The 23093-nt window shown below is 37.9% G+C and overlaps 1 protein-coding gene across 1 annotated transcript in view; it reads left to right on the plus strand.

Moving 5' to 3' along the window:
* The window catches only part of ME1 (malic enzyme 1), a 189318-nt gene that overhangs the window by 60914 nt on the left and 105311 nt on the right, over nucleotides 1–23093 (plus strand). Inside the window, exons 4-5 of the mRNA XM_059831294.1 lie at nucleotides 19689–19764; nucleotides 20993–21154. Coding sequence (XP_059687277.1) covers nucleotides 19689–19764; nucleotides 20993–21154 — 238 coding nt within the window. The remainder of the gene's footprint in view (nucleotides 1–19688; nucleotides 19765–20992; nucleotides 21155–23093) is intronic.

A 23093-nucleotide genomic window follows, 5' to 3' on the forward strand; every position in this document is an offset into this window, starting at 1 on the left:
CCAGATTGCCTCCTCATTGAAGTGTGTGACTCAGCACATACAAATTTGAGATCGGTTCCTTTCCTCATATTCCTCAAAGGGAATGTATTTGTTTAAATTTATTGTATGTGTTTACATTTACAATGGTTCAGATGCACTGTATTGAATGCAAGTGCTGCAAGTGTGAGTTCTTTTTTTGTTGACATGGTAATGTTTACATATTGAGATTGTCAGCTGCACGATAGCATAATTTTTTTATAAAGAAAATGAATTAGAGAATAGGGAAATATTTATTTCCTGTGACAGAACTTATAAAATGTGAGACCTTGGCAACAGAAGTTGCAGGCTGTTTGCCAGCACAAGGTTGATCCTGCGGTACATTTCATAATTATTTTTTTTGTTTTTTTAATGAGGCTTTCAATGGAGTCTGGATTTTTCTTTTTCTTAATTCCATTAGATGCCTTTGACATCCAAGTCTCTTCAGAAACCAGATTTGCCTTACAGGAGGCCAAAAACTTGTCAAGTACTCCTTGGTCACATGAGCCAAGAAAGTTCAGTTCCTGGTGCTTCTTTGTGACTGTTTGTCTCACTTTCAGATACGTGGTATTTTCTTGATTGAGACCAGAAGCTCTGGATTCATTTGACCTAACTTCTTCACCAGTATAACTGCCCCCTTAGATTTTTTTTCAGCACATCTAGATGTTTTTTCCCAGGCAGAACATATATATATATATATATATTTTTGGAGACTTTATTAATCTGATTGTTACTATGAATAATTATCTTAATATCTTCATTTAGTTAAAACTGATTTTTGTGTAACAAAATTATATTAAAAGATATAACAAAGCAATAGTTTCAGAGTTATTTTTACTAGTTTTTTTTTTCTCCGAAAACTATGCAGAATTTTCATCTGGAAGTGAAAAAAAGAAAGTGTGGGGGCTTTTTAAGCAATCTCTTGTAAAGGCTTGATCGGTAGGGCAGTCTCTAAAATCAAAATGTGTTGCAATAAAGACATAATATATAGCAAAATGCTGCTTTGAAAATAGCCTGTTGGAGTTCCATTCTCCAACAGGCACTGGTGTGGGTTGTGTGTATGAACAACATGGCTCAGGCGGCAAGTTATTCTGTAACATTACGACACAGAATTAGCATAGCTGTAGCATTTCTTCTAATTTTAGACAATCTTTCTCTTACTGACTTCAAAAGCCTGGCAATGATGGCAGTTGCAGCCCCTCAGCAAGCACTTCTGAAATACATGTTGGTTTGTCATTTTCACTTCTGTCTCTTGTGAAGATGACAACGGCTGACACTTTCCAGGCAGCTTTTTGCCTTGTTTTTTGTATAGCCTTTCCATTGAATTCAAGAACTGTGACATCTCATGACACCCAGTAATTCTACTCTTTGGCATGATTCTGATCTGCTCTGTTACCTTCATCAAGCTTAGTGTGCTGTTGCTTCCTCGCTTGAAAGTAAGGCTAATGGATTCTCCTAGCATACCATTTGCCCTGCTCTGAAAAGTTGGAAAAGGAGAATTGGCACAGTGTGGGATTGTTGAATTCTTCTCTTCTCCTAGACTGTCTTCTAGAAACACACTATGCTGGATTGTGCCCAAGGTATATTCAACTTGGTCTGTCAGCAGCCAGTAATGCTGCTGCAGGGGAAGGTATGAAAATCTTGCATAGAAGATGTCAGTTGGCCTCGTTTTGGTGTTAGTGCGCTCTGTAAATGTTAAGCCAATTTCGCATTCTAAGAAATAGTTGAATGAAAAAAAGTTATATCTTGATTTTGAAAACATTAGGATATTCTTTAGCTTACACATATGTAATCATCTGGTCTCTCTTGAACTGTATTAAATTGATGGCTTTTGGTAATATTGTGGCGAAGTTTCACTAGTGTGAATTTTTCTCTTTTTATTAAACTTGCACCTTAGAATAAAATCATGAATGATTAGTCTGTGCTAAACTGAGAATATATAGTCCTGACCTAGCATTATGAAATACAGTGGCCTCCATGTGGTGTTATTTTTTGTATGTACTTGGTGCTTGCACGTGGGTGTTACCTACAGCAATAGTGGAAGGATGGTGTTTACAGAAGTTGTGCTTTGAGCTATTCTTTCATTTAGTCTTGTGTGAGTTTACCTATTGTTAGCCTCTTCCTACTCTCATGAGCTGCATAGATGATTTCTTACACAGGTAATCTTCTAGGGACTTTTCATCATGGTCATAAAAGAAGCTTTGTTCTAAAACTCATCACAAGCATGGAATTTCTGGCTTTCCAACCGAAGTTCTTACCTCTTGATGGTGCATTGCTCTGTTTTTTCTGGAGGGAGTACATCTGGGCTGTGAGCGGGAGGAAATGAGGCCATCCCTACTCAAAACATGACTCTCTCAAAATGTTTGGCAGCAGTCAGTGTTTGGTCATTTTCTTTCCCCTCTTAGCACAGTCTTCTGTGGAAGACTGCTAGCAAGCCTCAGGGCCCTTCTACAACACCATCCTTGGTGGCTTCTGTGCAGGAGTGCCATACAGGCCATACCTGTCTGTTTCCTTCTCCACTTCCTTCACACCATCCTGGATATTTGCAGGGGATCTCTGTCCTTATTTGGTTTATACTGTTATATTTTACACTTTTCCATCATCTCTTGTGTGATATTCCAACAGAAAGTTCTTCCTCTTCCACGGATTTGGAGGACTCAAACTTATCTTTTCAAGGGCATCTGCACTCTGAGCCAATGGGAGCTTACACTTCTATGGGTTTTGGCATATGATGATTATCTTCCTCACTTTGCATCCTGCTGAGAGAGTCTTCTGAAACAAAGACGCTTCTTACTGATGCTTTTCACCACAGGGGATGGAGAGTTTGTGTGACTGTTATTAATGCAGTGCTTATTAGACCCTTCTTGTTTGGTTTGTTAAAACAGTCATCTTGTGGATCTATGTGCAGAAGACTGGGCAGAAAATACATGATCCCAAGTTAAATGTCTACTCTGACTAATCTTTTCTCTTTAGTGCCAATACCACATAAAAGGTAGGCTATATCCTTTTCAACAAATAAACTATATAATTGCCTTTTTTAAAATAGCGATAATCTTTTGGCAAGTTACAGTTTCATATCAATAATTAGGACTTGTACCAATATATAGCCATGTCACTCTTCAATGTTTTCCTTTTTTCCTGAATTCTTAGAGAGATTTTGACTCGATGCCAGCCCACAATACTGCCTTCTGGTTACAAGCTTCCAGATTTCCCAAAGTACTACGTTCCTTAATGAAATGTACTTTAAGGGCAAAGATTTTATTTCATTTTCACACCTCGACTTGGCCAAAAACTTGTGAGCAACACTAAAGTATCAGGTAACATGGTACGTGAGACATCTACTCATTGGCTCTGTCTTACTCTATTGAAACAATATTTATCTACCAAAATTTCCCCCTCATGAAACAGCCTCTGTCAACCTGCCAGATTTATACAGCCCCTTAATTGTCAACATCATTTGGCCCCCGAAGAAATTTAAGAGTCATTTTCTTCAATAAGAGAGAAAGCCATATCTTTCCTTAGTTCAACACCTTTTCTAGGACAGACTATCAAATCCCACGCAATGTCTGCAAATGGATATTACTTCACCTTTACCTCTTGTGCAAAATGATAGATATAGTTGTCTCCTATAGTTGCCTCCCTTCTGGACTGAGGTGCTTTGTACAGTCCTTAAGTTGTGGCCTGCAGTTGACAGTAGTTTGCATATCAGTGGACTGGAATTCCGCACCATCCTAGCACTCATTTAGGACAACACAGACAACTGACAGCTTGTGCCACATGAACAAACAGGATGGTCCAAGATTTTTTCAGGTGTCTCATAAGCCTTTGGAACAGCAGCTTGAATTTTCAGATTCTTTTATCCAGAGATTGTGAATCCCATAGTGGGTGATCCTAGTAATGTCAGATCCTCTAAGACAGTGCTCAGCGTAAAGTGAGACACAGCACTGATACTGGTGGCTTCTGCGTAAAGCAGGTGGTAATTTTATTTTTAAGATCTGAATCCCTTGTCTTGGAGACTTGAACTTTTTTGCCGTTAATGATACTCAGTGTATCGATGTTGGCTTCTCACCAAAGTGTCTCAAACTCTCAGTGTTTGGAATGGCTTTCAGGGAAAGAACAGAGTATTTTTATCTTTAGAAGCATAGTTAGTAATAATAAATATTTTTCTGCCTTCAGTCTCAGTTGTCCCATATATTGCTTCGTGACTCTGGCCACCACATCACTGTCTATGACATATATGCTAGTTTACTCCAAGGCCTCTCTCTAGAGCAATGCAAATGATTTGCTGCAGGAGATGAGGTAAATCTTTCAGGGCAGCCAAATACAGTCAGAATCTGTAAGGTTAGAAACTACTTTATCTGTGGAGAATAACTGATCTGTTTATGGGTGAAAAGAGGTTAGGAAGGGAGGAGAAGCCACAGCATATTTATTGAGCCTGTTGTGCACACCTTCGGTGCCAGGCATGCTTAGCGTTTTAGACTGACAAAAAAAAAAAAGGTCGTTTTAGAAGACTTAAATGTTATCTTGTGGTGTCCTGAGACATCCAAGGGACTCATTTTTTTTATCAAAGAAGGGGGACAACAATTGCACGCATGTTATGAAGTAGTTAAAATGAAATCGCTTTCTGTCAATAAGTGTTCATTGCACAGCTGGAGTCAGCTGATGGTTCTCAACTTAAGTGGCAGCTGTGACTTTTTTGCTGAGCACCTCTATAGTGGACACCAGTACTAATGGCTATTTAACATTTATGTTGAGCTTGCGGTTGCCGAGGAGTTACAGAGTTGGTTTTGCATTTTGGATGGCAGTCCCTCAGTTTTTATGAAGGTGGCTGTTCTGAAACCCTCCTAGAGGAGGTAACATTACCCCCAGGGCAAGCACTGGAGGGATTGTGTAGTAGGGTGCATTTACACATGGAGAAGACCTTAAAGGAAGAAGACCTGCTACTTTTCTGTATCTGTTAGCTGTTCTCAGAGATGTGAAGTGTGGGCACTTACAGGCTATCCTCTTGCCCTTCCGTGTGCTATTTAAACTTGCAATTCATTCCTTGGGAGGTACGAAGGAAAAAGCGTGGGCTTCTTTCTCCCTTCCTAGGGCTATGCTGTGGAAGGGAATGGGTAGGTTTCTAGATATCAAAGGGATAAACAAGAAATGGTATTACTGCATGTGTTTACAAATAGGTATCACCAGCAGTAGGGATGTATGCATAGGCAACATGACCATGTAGCAAGGAACTTTTACAGGTGATGGATAAGCATTAGTGTTTTTTTAATTTAGATTGAGATCTTCTCAGAGATAGAGGAATCCTACTCTCTGCCTCTAAGCAGAGAGCTTTTTCCAAGTCCCCAGTAATTCTCATTGCTATCTCCTGATGTTGCCAAACGAGGTACCAGTAGTATTTCAGATGAGACACCAGTGACTTAGAAACATTACAATGCTTTATTAGCTCATTCTGTATATATCCCAGGCCATGTCCAGAGGATGTTTTCCCTTAGGGGTGTGCTTACACTGGAATTTCTCCAGCTCTCGTTTTCTGTACATTTGTTGCACGTTCTTTGGCGCCACCCAAATCCCCTGCTTACACATTCAGCAGCTTCTCTGTTCAAAGTACTCTCATTACTCAGCAGTCCAACATTGTCTCATTGTTGCATTTCCAATACAAGATATAGTAGCTTTTAAAAAAAAGTAACTGTATTTGGTGAAATCCAAAAGAGGAAGGAAAAACCCCAGCAAAATCACTCTAACTGCAGTGGCTTAGATATTCTAACATCATAGTTTTATGTCTCTGTCTAGAAGCCTTCTAAATAGATAGCGTAAATAGTCAGGTCTTAAAATGGAAAATTGGAAGTGAAGAGAAGGCATAAAGATTTTCAGCCTTTAAGAGCATAACAATGGGATGATTCTGTGTTTTAACATATCTTGTGTTTCTCTATATTTACGGCTAGATGCTTTTAGTCTGGGAGATCCTTACACACTGCTTTTGAGACAGCCATATGCCCCTGCTGATACGAGGCTCCTGGAAAAGGCAAGAGACGAATGTTTTGGGATAGGAATGAACCCTTTTATTTCTTGCATGGCATTTCCATCCTTTTTAGCAAAGTTTTATAGCTTTATACAACTGTTTTCTTATGTGCACTGTTCAATAAAAAATGTCAGTAATGTGAATTATAATACAACAAACATAAAAAGACCAGGTCATAATAACTTTACCAAACCTGACTACTACTCTCTGAGTTAAGTGGTGGCATTACAAGTCAGTTCTGCTTTGTATAAGGACCTTCTTCTGCTAATGAGTATTATATCATTAAACCACATCAGGAAAACCAGTATTTTTTAGGAAACAGCTGTATGTATATGAGAGGCTGGGAGTATAGATCAAATATGTATAAACCGAACAAAGCAAGTAATTCTTGTAAGAAAAGCAGAGACTTCTAGCCAGAGGTAGACATTGATGTGGAAGGCATAAATCAATCGGCAGAAATAAGGGATGGACTCCAGGGAACCATGTACTGAGAAGTATGTAAAAAAAGGAAAGCAAGCTTCAGTTTGTGTTGAATGAGAACCTATACCTTTGGCACAAAGATAGTCAAAAGGTAGTTCTCATTTTTGCCTCTTTATTCCCAGAGCAACTACATTGAACTTGAATTTCTGTTTAGTCTTAAGGAAGAAGGAAATTCAGGAGACCTCATAGCTTTATTTTAGCGTAATCTAGAAAAAGGAAATTAACTACTGTTTTGGGCTTTTTGGTGGAGGAGTGTTCCATCTAAGGAAACAATTTACTGTTGCTGAGATTAAGCTCTAGTGTAGCTTACAGAGACACAGCAGCACATTTCCATTTACGGAAGTTCACCATATTATGGCAGGTTTCTTATATTAGAGGGTATTTTTTTGTTTGTTTTAACTTTTCTCTTGGAGTTCTTTAGATTTATTGTAAGCACATACAAATATACAGGTTTGCTGCACTGTATGGCAGGTTGTTCATGCTCCCTGTTTTAGGCAACAATATGCCTTTGAGAGTTTTCCTTAGCCATCCAGAACAAGCTCCTTAAACATGACGTGTAGATGATTGCTTCTGAAAATGAAAACACAGAACACAGTTTGCTTTCTGTTCAATTAATTTATGGTTTATTCACAAATAGCTAGAATACGAGCATGGGGGATTTGTAATTCTCAAGTAAATGGCATATCTAAAAAGATTTCAATTCTGCCCTCTTTCCATTTGCTGCAAGCAATGTACTTATTTCTATTTTCAGTTTACCACTTCACATAGAATGTAAAATACTTCAGTGCACTCACTGAAATGAGATTCTTCTTGAGCATGGTTGTAACCTCAGTCATTTGATGAGTGGTTGGTACATTACATTCAAGCTTTACAGTGAAACAAATCTCATCTTTGAAAGATGACTGAATGTATAGCCTCTAGACTTTCAATGGTAATGTCCTCAGAAAAGCCTGTGTGTCTTTTTGACATTGGACTTGAGCCTTCAAGTCCCTTGAACAGGTAGGAAGCCCACAACATTTCAGAAAAACTTCTACTGTGGCTGCTAGATGATGCTTTGTGAATACCTCCATCACCCCATAAGACTGCTTCCATGATTTCTCGCTATGTCCTTTCCGTATCCTGTGCTGCTTTGTTTCATGTAGGTATGTAGTAAAGGCTAGCAATAATATTAGCTGTTTGTGTTTTTCCCCAAAATGTTGATACTGATTTTATGAAATGAAAAACTTTACATGGAGTCATGACTGAATTTATACAAAAAGGAGGGAAAGAACAAGACCGTTTGCCTGTAATGGATGAGGTTAATTTTTATGACAGTTGGTCAGATACATTCCAGATGTTTAATGCTTAAAATGTTACCTTGGGGCTCCATCTAGTATTATTTTTTTCTCAAATTCTACAATAAAGGCTTCTAGTAATTTTTAATTCAGTCAGAAAATCACTAGTTTATTCTTAAATATATTCAATTCCCTATAATTAAATACACATTATAGAGACAATATAAATATACATTTCCTCGGTTTTGTTGGTAAAATTTTAATACTAACTTTTTCCATGTGAGAAGAATTTCAGAGAAGAACTGGTATGTCGGAACTTTGTTAATATCAGATAATGTAGTCTTAAAAATAATCATGTATGCCTCTTGGTTTATCTGTCTGAGGTAGAGCTGAACCTGCAGCTTTTTTCCCCATGTTAAAAGCTGTTGTTGGACACAGTCCTAAAAATTTTGTCTGTCTCATACATTCATGCATGTTGTAAATTTAATGGGAAATAAGAGCAGAACTAGTGCTGCTGATCAGGTTGTTTGCATTTTTCTATTTTTAAGGCTTATATTTTTGAAAATGGAAAAAATGGATGTAATATGATGGAAATTATTGTAACTTTGCTATAGGTGCAGTAATTATAACAAATTGGTTAAAATCGAGAGGCCAAAAGAAAACAGTAAAAATTGGGTGTGGGGTGCATGTACAGCAAAACCCTTCTTATGTCAGGGACCTACTACCACAGCACTTTTTTGGAGTTCAAACTCAATTGATCTATATTTTGACCAGTTCTTGTAACATTCCATTGAATTTTCTAAAACATTTTATCTTGATTTGTGTTTAAAAATTATTTAGATTTTATCTAAGACTCTAACCTATGAGATTTCAGTTAGTATATGCTTTTTAAAGATGACTGTCTCAATAAGTCAAATGCTTTTGTTTGGTTTGGAATGTACTCAGGCTTAGTTCTGGTTTTTAGAAAGTTTTTATGGATATGTGTAGCCTAATTAAAACATTATTGTTAAAGCCACTTCAGTTTTTAAGTTTCATAATAAATTTGTCAAATGATGTAATCAAGCTATTGAATGATCCCAACCACTAAAATAACAAAAGGAAAATGGACAAAATGCCAATAAAAAAAATCGTTATTACTAGCTTCTTTTGGTGAGAATAATGTGATATTCCAAATAATTGGAATTTAAGTTTAATACAAAACTAGTCACATTGCCACTAGACAATGATTTATATATTTTGCATGTGAATTTATAAACAATAATCTTATCTTTAAATGTGAGGGGAAAAAAATTGCTAATCTGAGAAGTCAGTTCTGTGATAGGATTACTTGTTAGTGGAGAAACTTTGCGTTGCTGTAAAGCACTTAACTCAGCACTTACCCCATCTGCTATTAAAGGTTCCTGTGTTTCCTAGTAGCCATCAAAGCCCAGCTTGTTGGTCGTGAGAGCAGAACAACAGAATTAATTGTTATGCATAAGTAGAATAGTTTTTGTAGCTAGCGAACATTTAACAAATGTCATTAAATGCCATTTTAAGAGGTGGACACCTTTGGTTTAGGATCAGAAGTAAATTACACCTTTTCTCTCCATGTTGCTGATTACAGTAGAAAGAAGATGCTTGTAGTCAACACAGCACAGTGTTTATTGGAAAATTACATTTGTCACCTTTTTATAACAAATGTTTTGCTGTCAAATGCTCATCATTTGTGCAAACAGCTATCTAAAAGCATCATGCTATACAACTTGCTCAAATTTCCTCTTCTTTATCACAATAAACTGAGAATTCTTATTTTCTTGTGGCCAGAATACAGGTAATGTAGAAGCAGGTGAGCAGCTGGATGAAAGCATGAGGGAGGAGGGTGTGTGTGGATGTGTACGCCCTTACAGCCTTCGAAACGGGTGAGAGTGCCCTGGTGTGCCAGGGCTTGCCCTCTCGGGGAGCGGGAAGCTGAACGGAACAACATCCAGTGGGAGCTCTATTCTCTTTCCTCGAAACCCCATTTTACGATACTTCATAGGTTTCCAGGCCATTCAGCAGTGGCTCAGGTCCAGGACGGCTGAGCCCAGCGTCTTGCGTGAGGATGTGGTTGCAGGCCCAAAACGGGACAGAGGCAGAACAGGAGGCGGATGTGTAAGGACTTGGCTGGGATTGTCCCACTGGCACCCGATCCTGCCATCAGCGCTGCGCTTCAGGCAGTTTGGTTGGCATCAGTGGACTCATCTGTTTAAAATGACACTTGATTTCAGACCCAAGTGGTTTTTGAACACCAGTGCAGGTATGCTCTGTGCCTCCTGCTGCTCTCTTGGGAGTTACCTTTCCTGCGGGTCTCTCTGCACTGCGCTTGCCCTTACCCTGTCTAATGGTGAGTTGAGACACACGTAAGCCAGTCGTATTAATCACTACCACAAATAACTTGCAGGAATATTAAAACCAGCATGGATGTATGAGAATCCAGAATGGATTGTTTTGCATTAGCAAGACTATGCTTCTCCCTCAGATGATGCTCTGAGAGATCACTGATTCACTGTGAGAACCCGAGGGACATGCTGTATGCTCTAGCAGGCAATAAACTCAAGCCCATCTTTTCTTCCTGTTTGAATAAGAAGTCTGTAACTGAGTCAAATATTAAAATTAAAGTTTAAGCAGAAAATTATTTGAATGCAATTTCTGTGAATGATAGGAGAATAGTCTATGAAATAACTGAGGCTGAATAATTGCTTGCCTTTCAACTCAAATTGCATTATTTTTAATCTCTTCTACTATTTTATTAATTGTAGGGCACAATAGTCATGCTCTACTTATATTCAATTCTATTCAAAGTAAAAGTTTCTAAGGAAGAAAATGTTCATTTTGTAAGGATTTAAAAATGGCTCAAATAACTTCTTTGCTGTCTGTTACTTCTCTCGGTCAAAGTAATGCTTGTGATGTGAAAGCTTGTTTGGTTTTGAGTTTATTTTAAAATGAGCAGGTGGTAAATTGAGATCTTAACTTTTTCAGAATGTTATGCCCACCTTTATGTGCTAAAATACAGGAGACTTACTTTCAGTCCCTCTCTGCTGATACGATTTCCACTGAAAGCAGGAGTAGGTTTCTGTGTATGTTTGGAGTGGAGGACCATCCGAAAGCATTTGATCTTAGGAACAGCAAACTCCACTAGAACAACTATTTTCTTTTTACTGCTAACACTCCTTACTAAAAACTAGGGAAAATTCATGGTCCGTACCAAATTTTTACCTCAGAGCAAGCCAAGGCAAAATAACTGCTCTAGCTGACCCCCTTCCTTCTTGGGAACGGGGCTTGGACTGGCTGATAGCTGGTGGTCCTAGCCAACCTCAATGATGCTGTGATCTCTGTGCCCTCGGGATGTGGGTCTCAGAGGTGTTGCTGAATACTGTACGCAGACAGCTCAAGCCTGGGTGAAACAGCTCTGCTCTGTGCCGGGATGCTCAGTGGCAATCTTGTATAACAAGTTTAACCCGGCCGCTTTCACATCATCCTGCCTGCCTTCTGACTTGTTACCTCTTAGCGCTGCAGCTCCTTGCGTTAGGAACTGCTCTATCACTGTGACATGAATTGAGCGGTTTCCCTGGTTCCTTTTCAGCAGATAAGGTCAGCTCTACAAATGGAAGATAGCGTCTCTTTTCAGAAGTGACTTCTTCATTAAAGTGGAAGTTGAGTAGGATATGCTGTAAGAAGAATAAGTCTTCACTTTTGTCCTTGCTAATGGTTATTGAGAGCAAATGATGGTGATTTAAAGGTCAATGAAAACTGGCCTAAAGGACTCTATTGTCTAAATACTGGAAATTTTCCATGTTCCAATGAGCCGGGACAGCACAAGTTGTTGAAGTAAATAGGACAGTGATCTCACTTGTTTGAGTACTTCACAGTTTAAATAACATTTAAAAGGCTTTTTAAAAAAACATCATTAGCATTGCAAGATTCCTAGTAGATACATGGTTGATGTTGTTTGTTGATGGTTCTTTACGCAGTTAATATTAGCATAAAATAATACAAGCATGATAGCTATTGAAGCAGAACAGTGGGTTATTTTTTGTCTTAAAAATGAATGGGTCTGGCTCTGGTAGACCATTCTCTCATTCACAATCTTCAAATAGTTCTATTTGTGTCTATTAGAGTGTAAGTAATTAAGTTATTTATTGAGCAACTGTCAGGAGAATTTAAGTAGCTTCTGGAGCAAAACAGGTCTGGCTCTTAAAACACAGTATTTCTCAAAGTCTGCCTTTTCCTTTTCAAATGAACACATCCCATTGAATTGCTATTATGTGGTTAAGCAACAACACCTAAAAGCTGATTGTCTAGATGAATGATACTTCAGGAATATAGTTAAATCAACAAATTCATGTTTTAAGAAGTGAATATAAAGAAGATGTGATTTCATCTACTCTGTTACTATATGAAAAGGATGCATCATTACAGTCTGAATATTTAGATCACGAAATGCTGTGCTGTTTGCTTTTGTAAGTAAAGGAGGAGAGGCGCTAATTAAAAAACAGTGTCATCTAGATATACAATAATGACTATTTTATATAATTGATGCAAAAAGTCTGCAATGACAAAGTCTGTGAAGTGCTGCTTTTACTATGAAGGATTCTTAATTTTCATCTGAAATACTTAGAGGGGCACATTATGGTTGCCAAAATGAAGTAGAGTCTTTTGGATTATTAGCAAAGTGACAAGCTATAATTGCTTTACGTACCACGTAAAATTGGTTTTAAAGTTTTGCTGTGAAAGGCTTGTAATGTTTTACTCAGATTATTTTAACAATGTAATATTTTTTGTGTTGAATGAGAGCAGTTAAGGAATTACTTCATTGGGTTGCTTTTTACTGTACAAAGGTCTGAGGTTTTTGCCCAGTTCTGGAGCCTGAATTTACCCAGTTGGCATTCTGACAAAGTGAAAGCAGGATGTTTTATGCAAAAAAGGTTCCTTTTGCAAAAGTCTTTATACACTCAAAGTAGCAATATAGAGATTATGCACTTTGGTAGCAAGAGTCAGGCTCTTGGAGGGCTGGGAGAGTCCAGACTTGTTGGAGAAAAGTAATAGAACAGTAGCCCATGTGCACCATTTTTCTCTTTTCCTTTTTCATTTGCCTTCAGTCTGTACTGCTATAGGCAACTTGTCCCTTTTTTTGCTATCACCTGCTCTGCTGTGTTACAATTTATAAAACAGACGTTGTATGCAAGCTTTGGAGCCTGTTTCAGATGCAGAAGGGCAGATGGGGCAATGCCTGTGTGATCTGTCCCCTGCCCGGAGGTGGATCAGGGGAGTTGGGGCTCTCTGTGTTGCAAGTTATTGAACAGCAGCTCCTGGTTCCCCACTTCCCTAATCCTACATGGGGTGGAAGAGGGGATGTGCTGAGACCTGAAGTCGGGTCTCTGGCCAGCCCTGGCTGTATTTGAAAATGCACCCAGTCCAGCTGGGTTGTGACATTTTGTCAACTAAGATTGCTGGAAGGAAAACATGAGGCAAAAGGAATCCATGTGGAAGTTCCTGCAACCCATGGGGTTGTTTGGGCCAGCTCTTCTGACTATAGTGCTACCTGGTTGGGGCTCTTTGAGGCACGCAGTGGCCCTCATCAAAGAGACAAGGCAGAGCCATGGACTCTAGTCAAAGCTCTTGGGCAGGCCTGAGCATAGTACGGATACTGTATTTACTTTCATCCTTGGATGTGCAGCATCTGGAGCTCTGCAGCTTGCTGAGGCTTGCACCAGAAGAAATTATAATCTTAAGAAGCTACCTATCCCAGTTGTCTTTTTTTAAAAAAAAAAAATTATTATTATCATCATAATCATCATTATTATTTATTTTTAAATAATATTTTAATTAACATCTATACTCAAAAATCCCACAGCATCTGAATCTTTGTGTCACTGCAGTTATGTGCCTTTTACTCCTCCAAACCCTATCCTTTCTTTTCCGAAACCTCATTTCCCCAAGGCTGTATTTTCAAATGTCAGGCTTACAACTGCTGTCTTTCAGGTTAGTTTCATCACTTTTCTGGTCTTAAGGCTAATTCACGTTGTAGACTGTACCGTTGTGTAAGTGCCCTGAACTTACTTGTCTCTGCTATGTAGATGTTATTTTTAACTGTAGTATCTGTTAAAGCACTGCACTTGCTAACAGGGATTGATAAGCAGCTTTGATGGACTTGGGCACGTGAAAGAGTGCTACACAGACTGCTGACACTGGATAAAGAGTACCGTGAAACAGCATTTTCAGAAGAGAGTCTTGAAATAAGACTAAATGCTGGTTTGCTCCTATAGCTGAAGATTGACTGTTCAGACCCCTCAACATTAGCATTTCCCATTTACACTGTTTATTAACACTGTATTTTTCTCTATTTTAATTATTTCTCTACACTCCTGTGCCAAATTGGGCTTTTGAGTCACTATAAAAATTTATAATGAGGCTTCCGTTATTCTTTTTAAGTATAGCTAACTGGAGCTGGCAGATGTTAGCATCTATCTTCCAGAATACTTGAAGTCACTTTCTAAAAAATAACTATTTATAATCAATCATTTAGGAAACCATATGCCACGCATGAAATAACACATAATATTTATAAACTTTTATGTCTTTTCTGGGTTAATATCTTACTCTCCTTTGTCTTTCATATGCTGCTAGTACTTACCTGTTTTATGAACTGTATCCTACTCATCTACAGTTCCTGACTTTTAAAGGTGTTAACAGTATGTACTGTTCTCTTATTGCTCCTGTCCTATTTTTGATACTGGTTTTTCATTTAAACTTTCTATTGCTTCTTACAAACTTTTCTGTTTAAATATTGTTTGAGTATGCAATGTCTAGAAAATGTAAAGCTGAGTTTTCTTTCATACTGATGAATTCAGGATGAAGGTCAGTAGCAGTTGCTGCAATTTCATCATCTACTATTTTATCTATTGAAAGAAATACCTGTGCATTGTAAAGTAATGAAATTCACCCTGTACAGAGGGAAAGGTAAAAAAATAAATAAATCTGTGAACAGCTGCATTTCTTAAATCAGCCCATCAGTTGTATTTAATAGGCCTCAGAGATCTTGAAATGAATGTTTCTATGAGCAGGAACCTGGTAAGATAAGATGCAATTAAAAGTTTGAGTACATTTTATATGATGACAGGAGACCGTATTGAATAGTTACAATGAGAAAAGTTGTTATTTCTTGGTGAAGAAAAGAGCAGACCGTTCTTTTGGGGGATATAGGTACTCTTAGTTTCTAGCACAATGTTTGTATTGTACCACTTTTTATAATTTTAACAAAAATAGGAGGGAATTTCAACTGGGACTAGGGAAGTAGTTTATCCCTTTCTTGCAAAGTGCAGGAGTTTGGGAAAGTCCAGGCTCAGAAATAAACTGAGGCTGGTCCCTGAGATTTTTTATCATTATTAATTTTAAGCTTGTTGATTTAGGCTGCCTGGGGAGGTGAAGTCACCTCTATTATAATTCTATGTTCAGTTCATAATTCAAATAACAGTTTTGAACATGTAGGGTTGTGAGAAAACTTTGAACTTTTTATCATTAAAAAATGTTTGGCATTTTCAGAGACATGTTAGAGTGCCTCCTGTTATTGTAAGAAGAGGAAAGAAAGGATTTTTCTGTTACTGTGACACATTTTTCTAAACTGTTCCTTAATAGAAAATAGACAAATACATTGCTGGTGGAACAGTATTTCCTTGAAGCATAATAAACAAATACTCCATTTAATTCTGTTTACTTTGCTCTCATAGATCAGAGTTCTAATAAAACAGAGCCAAATTATGTGATGTAGAATGACCTCCACATAGCTGGTAAAACCTGCTACAGTGTAGCGATCTCAGTGACCCAAAATAGATCCACCCTTTGTTGAGTGGATCCCAATGTCCTGTTGTGGTTTCCCCCCTCACTCTTCAGGGCTCTGGTCTTACCGGTGGTGTGACAAGAAGAAAGGAGGAATAGTTACTTCTTCGCATGATTATTCCTCCACTGTAGTTTCATGTATCATCTGGCTATCTGAAGTGGGCGTGAGTAGAGGTGATCCCTTTGCCTAGACTGGTAAAAACCAGTGCTGAACTGAGGTCTGACTGGGGCCAAAGTGACTGAAGACAAGCCCTTCTCCGTATGTGCTCAGACAAGTTCCATGTAGATCTGCATTGTCCCAGGTTCAAAATGAACACGTCAATTTGAAAACTAATCTGCTGCTGCAAGCTTCAAGTCAGTTTTAAGTCACATTTTTGTTGATTGGCCTTTTAAGCGTCAGCAGGTCTCAATTTGTTCCCTTGCAAGAAAAGGTAATATGTGTACCCAAGATGTTGGTTCAAATAGAAAGGACCATACTGTGTTGTAAAACCTGCAGTTGCTTTTACAGTGAGCTTGCCAACCTGGGCTGCTCTGAAAGTGTGTACAGGAGAAATTAAGCTTACTTCCCCGTGAGATGCTTTTCTTGTTAGATATGTGAATATGTGCACGCTGAAAAACAAGCAGCATGTTTTTCCTTTACAAAACCTTATCTTTAAACATTTTTTTTCTGTATCTTGCTTCTTTCTCCATGTGCTGAACTGTGTTACTTGTCCATCTGCTGTAGCAGCCCCATCCTGAAGTGCTGTGTCAGACAGATGCACATCACACGGGCTGTCTCTTGCTCTGTGTCCTGCAGAGTGGGGTGTGCGTCACTGACGTGACAGTACTTATTATTAACATTACACTCAAATGGATAATTCTGACTTATTTCTGGACTGAAATAATTATATAAATTAATCAAATTTACATTGTGTAGTTTCCAGCCTATAATATTTTGTGGCTGGAAATTGATGCCATGCTCCTTTCTCAATTCTTCTCATGGCTGTGCTATGACAGCCAAAAAATAACTGTAACGTCTGCTAGGTAGACAAATAGTTGGCTACCTTGTCAGCTTGTGTCACCCTATCCCACTTGCAATAACCTTGTGCAGTTGATGGTTTTTCTGGACGTAGCATGATCTCATAGAAAAGACAAAATACGTAGTACTATTATTTTGGTGGTTGCCTGCAGGTAGACTTGCCAGAGAGTTCAATCCCAGTAATGTAGGTTGAACATTCTTGTGGCTGACAGTGTTGCAAGCTGGGGTTCCTCTTGCAAGCTGGTGTAGCTTCTTGCAGAGGACACCTTAAATGAGAAGAAGGCTTTAACTAAAGAAATGAAGGATGTGGAGAACAGATCCAGATAAAAGAATAAAATGTTCTTATCTCTTTTTCTGTGCCGTTAAATCCAGAGGTATCTTCTCAGTCAGCATGATGTGTCCAGAAACATTTTACTAATCTACAGAAAGAATGGAGGGAAGGGGAGAAGGAGGGGAATGAAATGCTTTCGACATGACTATGTTTACACTTCAGCCCCTATTTTCCATTGTTGTTTGAATGTGATCCTGCTTGGACAGATTTCTGAAATACGCTCTCAATACTTATTCAAAGGTCCTTACAAATGTTCTAACAAAATTCCTTCTGGAGTAGCCACCCTGCCTTTATTTTCCTCTGCCGTGGAATTTATTCCATGGAGACCTCTTTCCCTAACTTGCAAGGAAGAGGTCGTTTAACCATGCTGGGCTGGGCTTCGGCTCTTTAGAAAATCAATGCAAAATCTTGCTTCATTTAACATGAAACTACTAGGTCAGTGTAAATTGGAGGGCGAGGAGAAGGAGAGGGGTGGTGCCTCTAGATAGCTTTCCTCCAGCACACTTAATTTTCTTTCGCATGCTCATCTCTCACGATTGACTGTCTCTGAGGCTAACAATTTCGATAAGCTGTATTTTATGATTTAACAGTTTACACAGTGTTTTATAAAATGATTCACTGTCACGATTGACTGTCTCTAAGGCTAACAATTTTGATAAGCTGTATTTTATGATTTAACAGTTTACACAGTGTTTTATAAAATGACTCACTGTACAATACATCAGAAATGAAGCATCTGCATTTATTTTGCTTTGCTGCTTTATGGTGTTTCACTTATGGCCATCTTTTTTCAGGTAGCTGGCTCACAAATAGAAATTCTTGTATGCTGTAAATACCACAACTTGTGAAAAGTGTTGTAAATATTAACCTTCCCGTCCCCGAGGACCATCACTTCCACTGGGGTGGAGGAATTAAGCTGCTGACAGGCGTGGCTTATTAAGAAACAACCGATAGATGTAATCATCCAGCCTGGTGTGTTTGTTCTGAGCATGGGGAATGGAAGCAGAAGGGGAATTAATTGGGAATGCCAGGATCAGAGAATTCACAGTTCTAGGGGAAAATGCATAAAATGAAATCTAAACAATTAAAAATATCTAACCAGAAATGGCTGATTGTTTTTTTCTTTTATACAGTGCATATATATTTTTCTTTTAGAACATGCCAGTTTTTATTTAATTAGCTACTTGAGGTTGTAGTTTCTGTTTCTGATTCATTAGCTTTAAGATTAAGAAATACTTTGCTTAATTGCAATGTGTCTTACACTGCCTTTTGTCCAAAATAATAAACAATTTCAGTTGTATGTTTTTGAAACCAAAGAGCGGAAGAAGACACTTAAATATGAAATTAAATATAAAATTCAATATAAACATATAGATAACATGATAATTTGTATATATGAATATATAATCTAATATGTATGAAATATATAAACACGAAATTAAAGATAAAGTTTGGACTCAGTTTGGTGTCTTGACTAATACCCTTTCTAACAATGCAGGAAATTTTTTGCTTGACTTGGAATACTTGCAGTCATATCTGACAAGCTTTTCCCTGAGTTACTAGTTTTACTTAGACCCACATGGGCATGTATCCACTTCTATGAATATGGCGACGTTGTAGTAGACTTAGATTTAAATTATTTTTCAATACTCTTCTCTAATTTCTACTTTATAATTTTTATAATAGGTGGATGAAATGCTTTAGAATAATTCCAGAAGACAACTCCTTATACTTACTAATGCAAAGTTTAATTACAAGAAGGCATCTTTGGCATATACTTCTTCACTGACGTTTTCTTAATGGTTTTTGAGAGATTGACTTTAGTGGGAGAATTTTTTTCCACTATCTCACATGAGAAAAGTAGATAAGAAATGGAATTAAATTAAGTCTGAGTGAACCTGGATGTATATCTGCGTGCCAAGTAAAATAAATGAAGTATAAAATGCTGAAGAGTAGGATAAGATACTATATCGATTTTGCACCTATAATAAATAAAAAATCAAATGAGAATTACACTTTTCTGTCATTTGGTTTTATACTCTTCTGTATTGGTAGAACTAAAGGCCAATTTACAAATATTCTTCAAAGTAAAAATTCGGTATGCTTAGCACTGTAGGATGTGCTACACGCATTCAAATCAAAGAGATTGTCATATAGAGAAGTTAATTTCCCACTTTTGTAGGTGTCAAAGGGGCAATCTAGTTAAACAGGCAGACTATTTTCTAAACACATGACTGAATGCCCTTGAATTATTTTATGTAATGACAATATATGGCTTATTTGAGGTTTTGTTCATAGAGTAAAACTTTGACCTATTCTTGTCTGTAAACTTTAGGACTGCTGGGGTACTACTGATCGCTGTCATACAGCGAACACGTTTTTTGGTGTGGCACAATTAACGCAACACATCTGAACAGCTCAAATGCTCAGGGAGCTTTAAAATCAAACTTAGCAATTTTCAGAAATTACTCTAACGGGTTCTCACTGCTCAGTGAAGCTTTACTGAATTAAATGTTCTCTGACTTCTACTAAATGCAGACGTATAATTTACTCATTCATACAAAATTGAGCACTTATTGTTGAACTGAATCTATATATGTTGGAAACATATTTGCACAGAGTTAATTTATTATTTAATTGAATTATACGGAAGTATTTAATTGCCTGTTTGTATGAAAAGTATTTTTTTATTTGCAGAGGTCTTTTTATTACTATCCATGACCGTGGACACATCGCTACAATGCTTAAATCCTGGCCAGAAAATATCATCAAAGTAAGTTGATGTTATTTATTTATTTATTTATTTATTTATTCAGTTTTAGTTGCATGACAAAGCTGACACTGGTTTGCACCCAAGGTGACTTGGTTAAGATATTTTTATAAGTTTTTTATCAATTAGATTTCAGTGATTTCTTAGTTCATTTGTAAAATAGAAACAATGCTGTTACAGCCAAAGTTTGAGGCTTTTAAACCCTTACTTGTTTAGCTATAGGCATCCTTTACTGTTTAATTGGTCAATTACATTGAATATTATGCATCAAAAAATCCCTGAATGCTTTTTCTGCATTTCAGGGAATCACAGAGTGATTGAGGTAGGAAGACACCTCTGGAGATCATCTAGTCCATCCTCCTGCTCAAGCAAGGTCAGCCAGGGCAGGTTACTCAGGGCCATGTCCATCCTGTGGGTTTTGAGTATCTCCAAGGGTGTAGACTCCACAAGATCTCTTGGCAACCCATCCTAGAGTTTGAGCTAATAGTTCTTCACATGTGACACCTGATGAGCTCTCTCACAAAAAATATTAAATTTCCAACTAAAATGGCTTGTCACAGAGTGTGACAAGGAAATTACTGTGTTGTCAGCTGCTTGCCATACCTAGAACATCTGTCCTTTACGATGAAAAATCTTCCTTTTTAGTGCAGACAGTTTTGTGGAATTTACTGAGTTCTTGTATTTCTATCCATGAAAACACATACTTCCTCATATGTATAAGTATGATGGAGTGTGTTATTTGCTCAAGGGAAGAAGAAATACATCTTTGAAGGGTAAGAACCAGGTGACTGTAGACAGCCCTGTCAAAGGCGAGCAGGAGTGGCTGGCTCTGGTTCTGCTGAAAAAAGCCATGACAAAACCCAGGAGTCTGGGGTTCTTCTTTTTTTTGGATGACTTCCTTTCCCTTCCTATTCTGTTTTCATACTGTTGACAGAAAAACATAAGAGGGAACAACGCCAGTTCCCTTGTAATGTACTACTAAATTACCTCTCTTGTGTATTCTTAGAAGTTTTATAAGAAAGTCCCATTTACAGTGAAGCAAGGGTCTAAAATAGTGTAACAAAACCATGGTGAATTGCAAGAAAACGATTCTGGGCCTTTGTTGTACTATTGATTTGTTTGTACCTGTTACATGAAAATTAAAAAATTATGTTAAGAAGATAATGGAATACTTATTACGTACAAGCCAAGAAGTGATTTTTTTTTTCAGTGCTTTTATTTCTTCCTCCAGGCTATTGTGGTGACAGATGGAGAACGTATTCTTGGTCTTGGAGACCTTGGCTGTTATGGAATGGGCATCCCAGTTGGTAAACTGGCACTTTATACGGCATGCGGAGGAGTAAAACCTCACGAGTGTCTACCAGTGATGTTGGATGTGGGAACAGATAATGAGGTAAATCCTTTTCTGAGGTATAGTGAATATTAGCTGTTTGAAGGGAACTATACATAGAAGTTGGATTGTAAAAAGTTGTTTTTCTTTGTTATGATACTGGCTTTGATTATGTGCAAACTAAAAAGTCCTATGGAAAAAGTCTCATCCTAATACACAGTGTAGATATACTCATCTTCATGCACAGCATAGACTGTTTTGTAAGGCTCAAGTAATTAAGGACACTGTAAAAATGTGCTGCGTACATTGTACATGTTAAAAAGTGGTATGGGAAATTAGATCTCAAGAAGAGGGGGACTATAGAGTTAAAAATACAGCTTAAGGCAGCATTCTTTCTCCACTTCTGCTGCAGAATTCCTCTGCAGTGATTTCAGATATGAATTCTGACTGTGCCCCTTGATTTGGTGCACAGCTTGAAGCTATAGCCTGATCTGTGCTGGGAATGCACGTGTATGTACTTCAGTTGTACATTGACTTTAGCTATAGAAAGCACTGTAATGCTATGATTTTTCCCAAAATGAGGTCCTAGTGCTTCAAGGAAGTGGACCTTACCCTCTTTAACTTGGCTTCCCATTTGTGTGAAGTGCAGAGATTTAAAGTTGCTGAAAATTGGCTTTATTTCCAGGGCTCCTGGGATTACTAGTTAATTACTTGGCTCCTGTTCTTCCTTTTTTTTCTGAAAGAATACTTGAATTAGTGACTCTGAATGATGTCAAATTAAGTATCACCAGCAGTATCATTAGGCTTTAGCAGAGGTAAACAAATGTTATACTATAAATGATGCAAGTGTTAAACTTTATGCATGATAAATGTGTCAGAGATTTATGTGTATTATAGCTAAATAAAGCATTCCTGTACCAGTAAATTTAGCTGGGACTTCTAGATTGTTGGGTTGGGTGTGTGTGTCTTCAGCTTTATATACACACCTCCACCCCTGCCCCACCGGGATAATTTAGGCAATACATCATGAAAGCATTACTGAACTGAGAAATAGCCTGCTACCCTCTCTATCTATCCTTCTGAAAGTGGACAGACTTACTTGTGAGTTGTGTCTTAACGCTGTAGTGCATAGCCATATCAAATCACATACAAGTCTCATTAGCTAGAAAATGTGTTTATTTGTGGTTTGAGAAGCTGAGCCAGTTATCTAATCTATTATTGAATGTTTCTAGACACTTAATTGCATCAGCTACTTCTGATATGGCAGTATGCTTTACATTTTGCTTTTATGCCTGAGTTTCACTGTCATTTTTCATTTTTCACAGCGTATTATTTTCTTGAAATATATCAAACATATATATATATTTATATGCAAATAGCAAAAAAAGTATACCCATACCAGTAGCTCAATTTTCATGTCGTCGTTGTGACTAAAAAATGTGTTCGACATGTATGAAAGAGTGGCAAACCTAAAGTGTTACGAGATGCATAAAAATTACATGAGCTGGGGGTTGTTGATGCTCTGGATGCCTTTTGTTATTTCACTTTGGAATATGGCTTCTTATTTTAGGACCATGTTATGAACTGCTTCAGTTTAGTCATACAGTGCAATTAGAGGCTGAGCGTGTTTCAGTCCCAGCCAGCACGGTGGTTAACAGTGTAGGACAGGACTGCTTCTGTCGGGGTGCTTTTCTCTCCTGCTTCCGCGTGTATCAAGCTCAGACATGCACGCACTGCCTGGCAGTCTAAAGTCCCCAGCTAAATTTACTGGTGGAAGAGACCTTAAACTAAGTTTGAATCAATGGGAGGTTGGGTAAAGAGTTATTTTTGTCGGGTTTTTTCAGTGCTGTAGCAGATGCAAAGAATTATATTAGCTTACAGATCAGTGCCGTTTATGCTCATCTGGGTTTTTGCAGGGGTGAGGAGAAGTCAGCAGCATGAGAGAAATCAAGGCTGTGAAACACAGTTGGGTTATGGTCAACTCTAGAGGCAGCACAATTGC

The sequence above is a fragment of the Gavia stellata genome, chromosome 2, assembly GCF_030936135.1.
Source record: "Gavia stellata isolate bGavSte3 chromosome 2, bGavSte3.hap2, whole genome shotgun sequence".
NCBI classification, from domain to species: domain Eukaryota; kingdom Metazoa; phylum Chordata; class Aves; order Gaviiformes; family Gaviidae; genus Gavia; species Gavia stellata.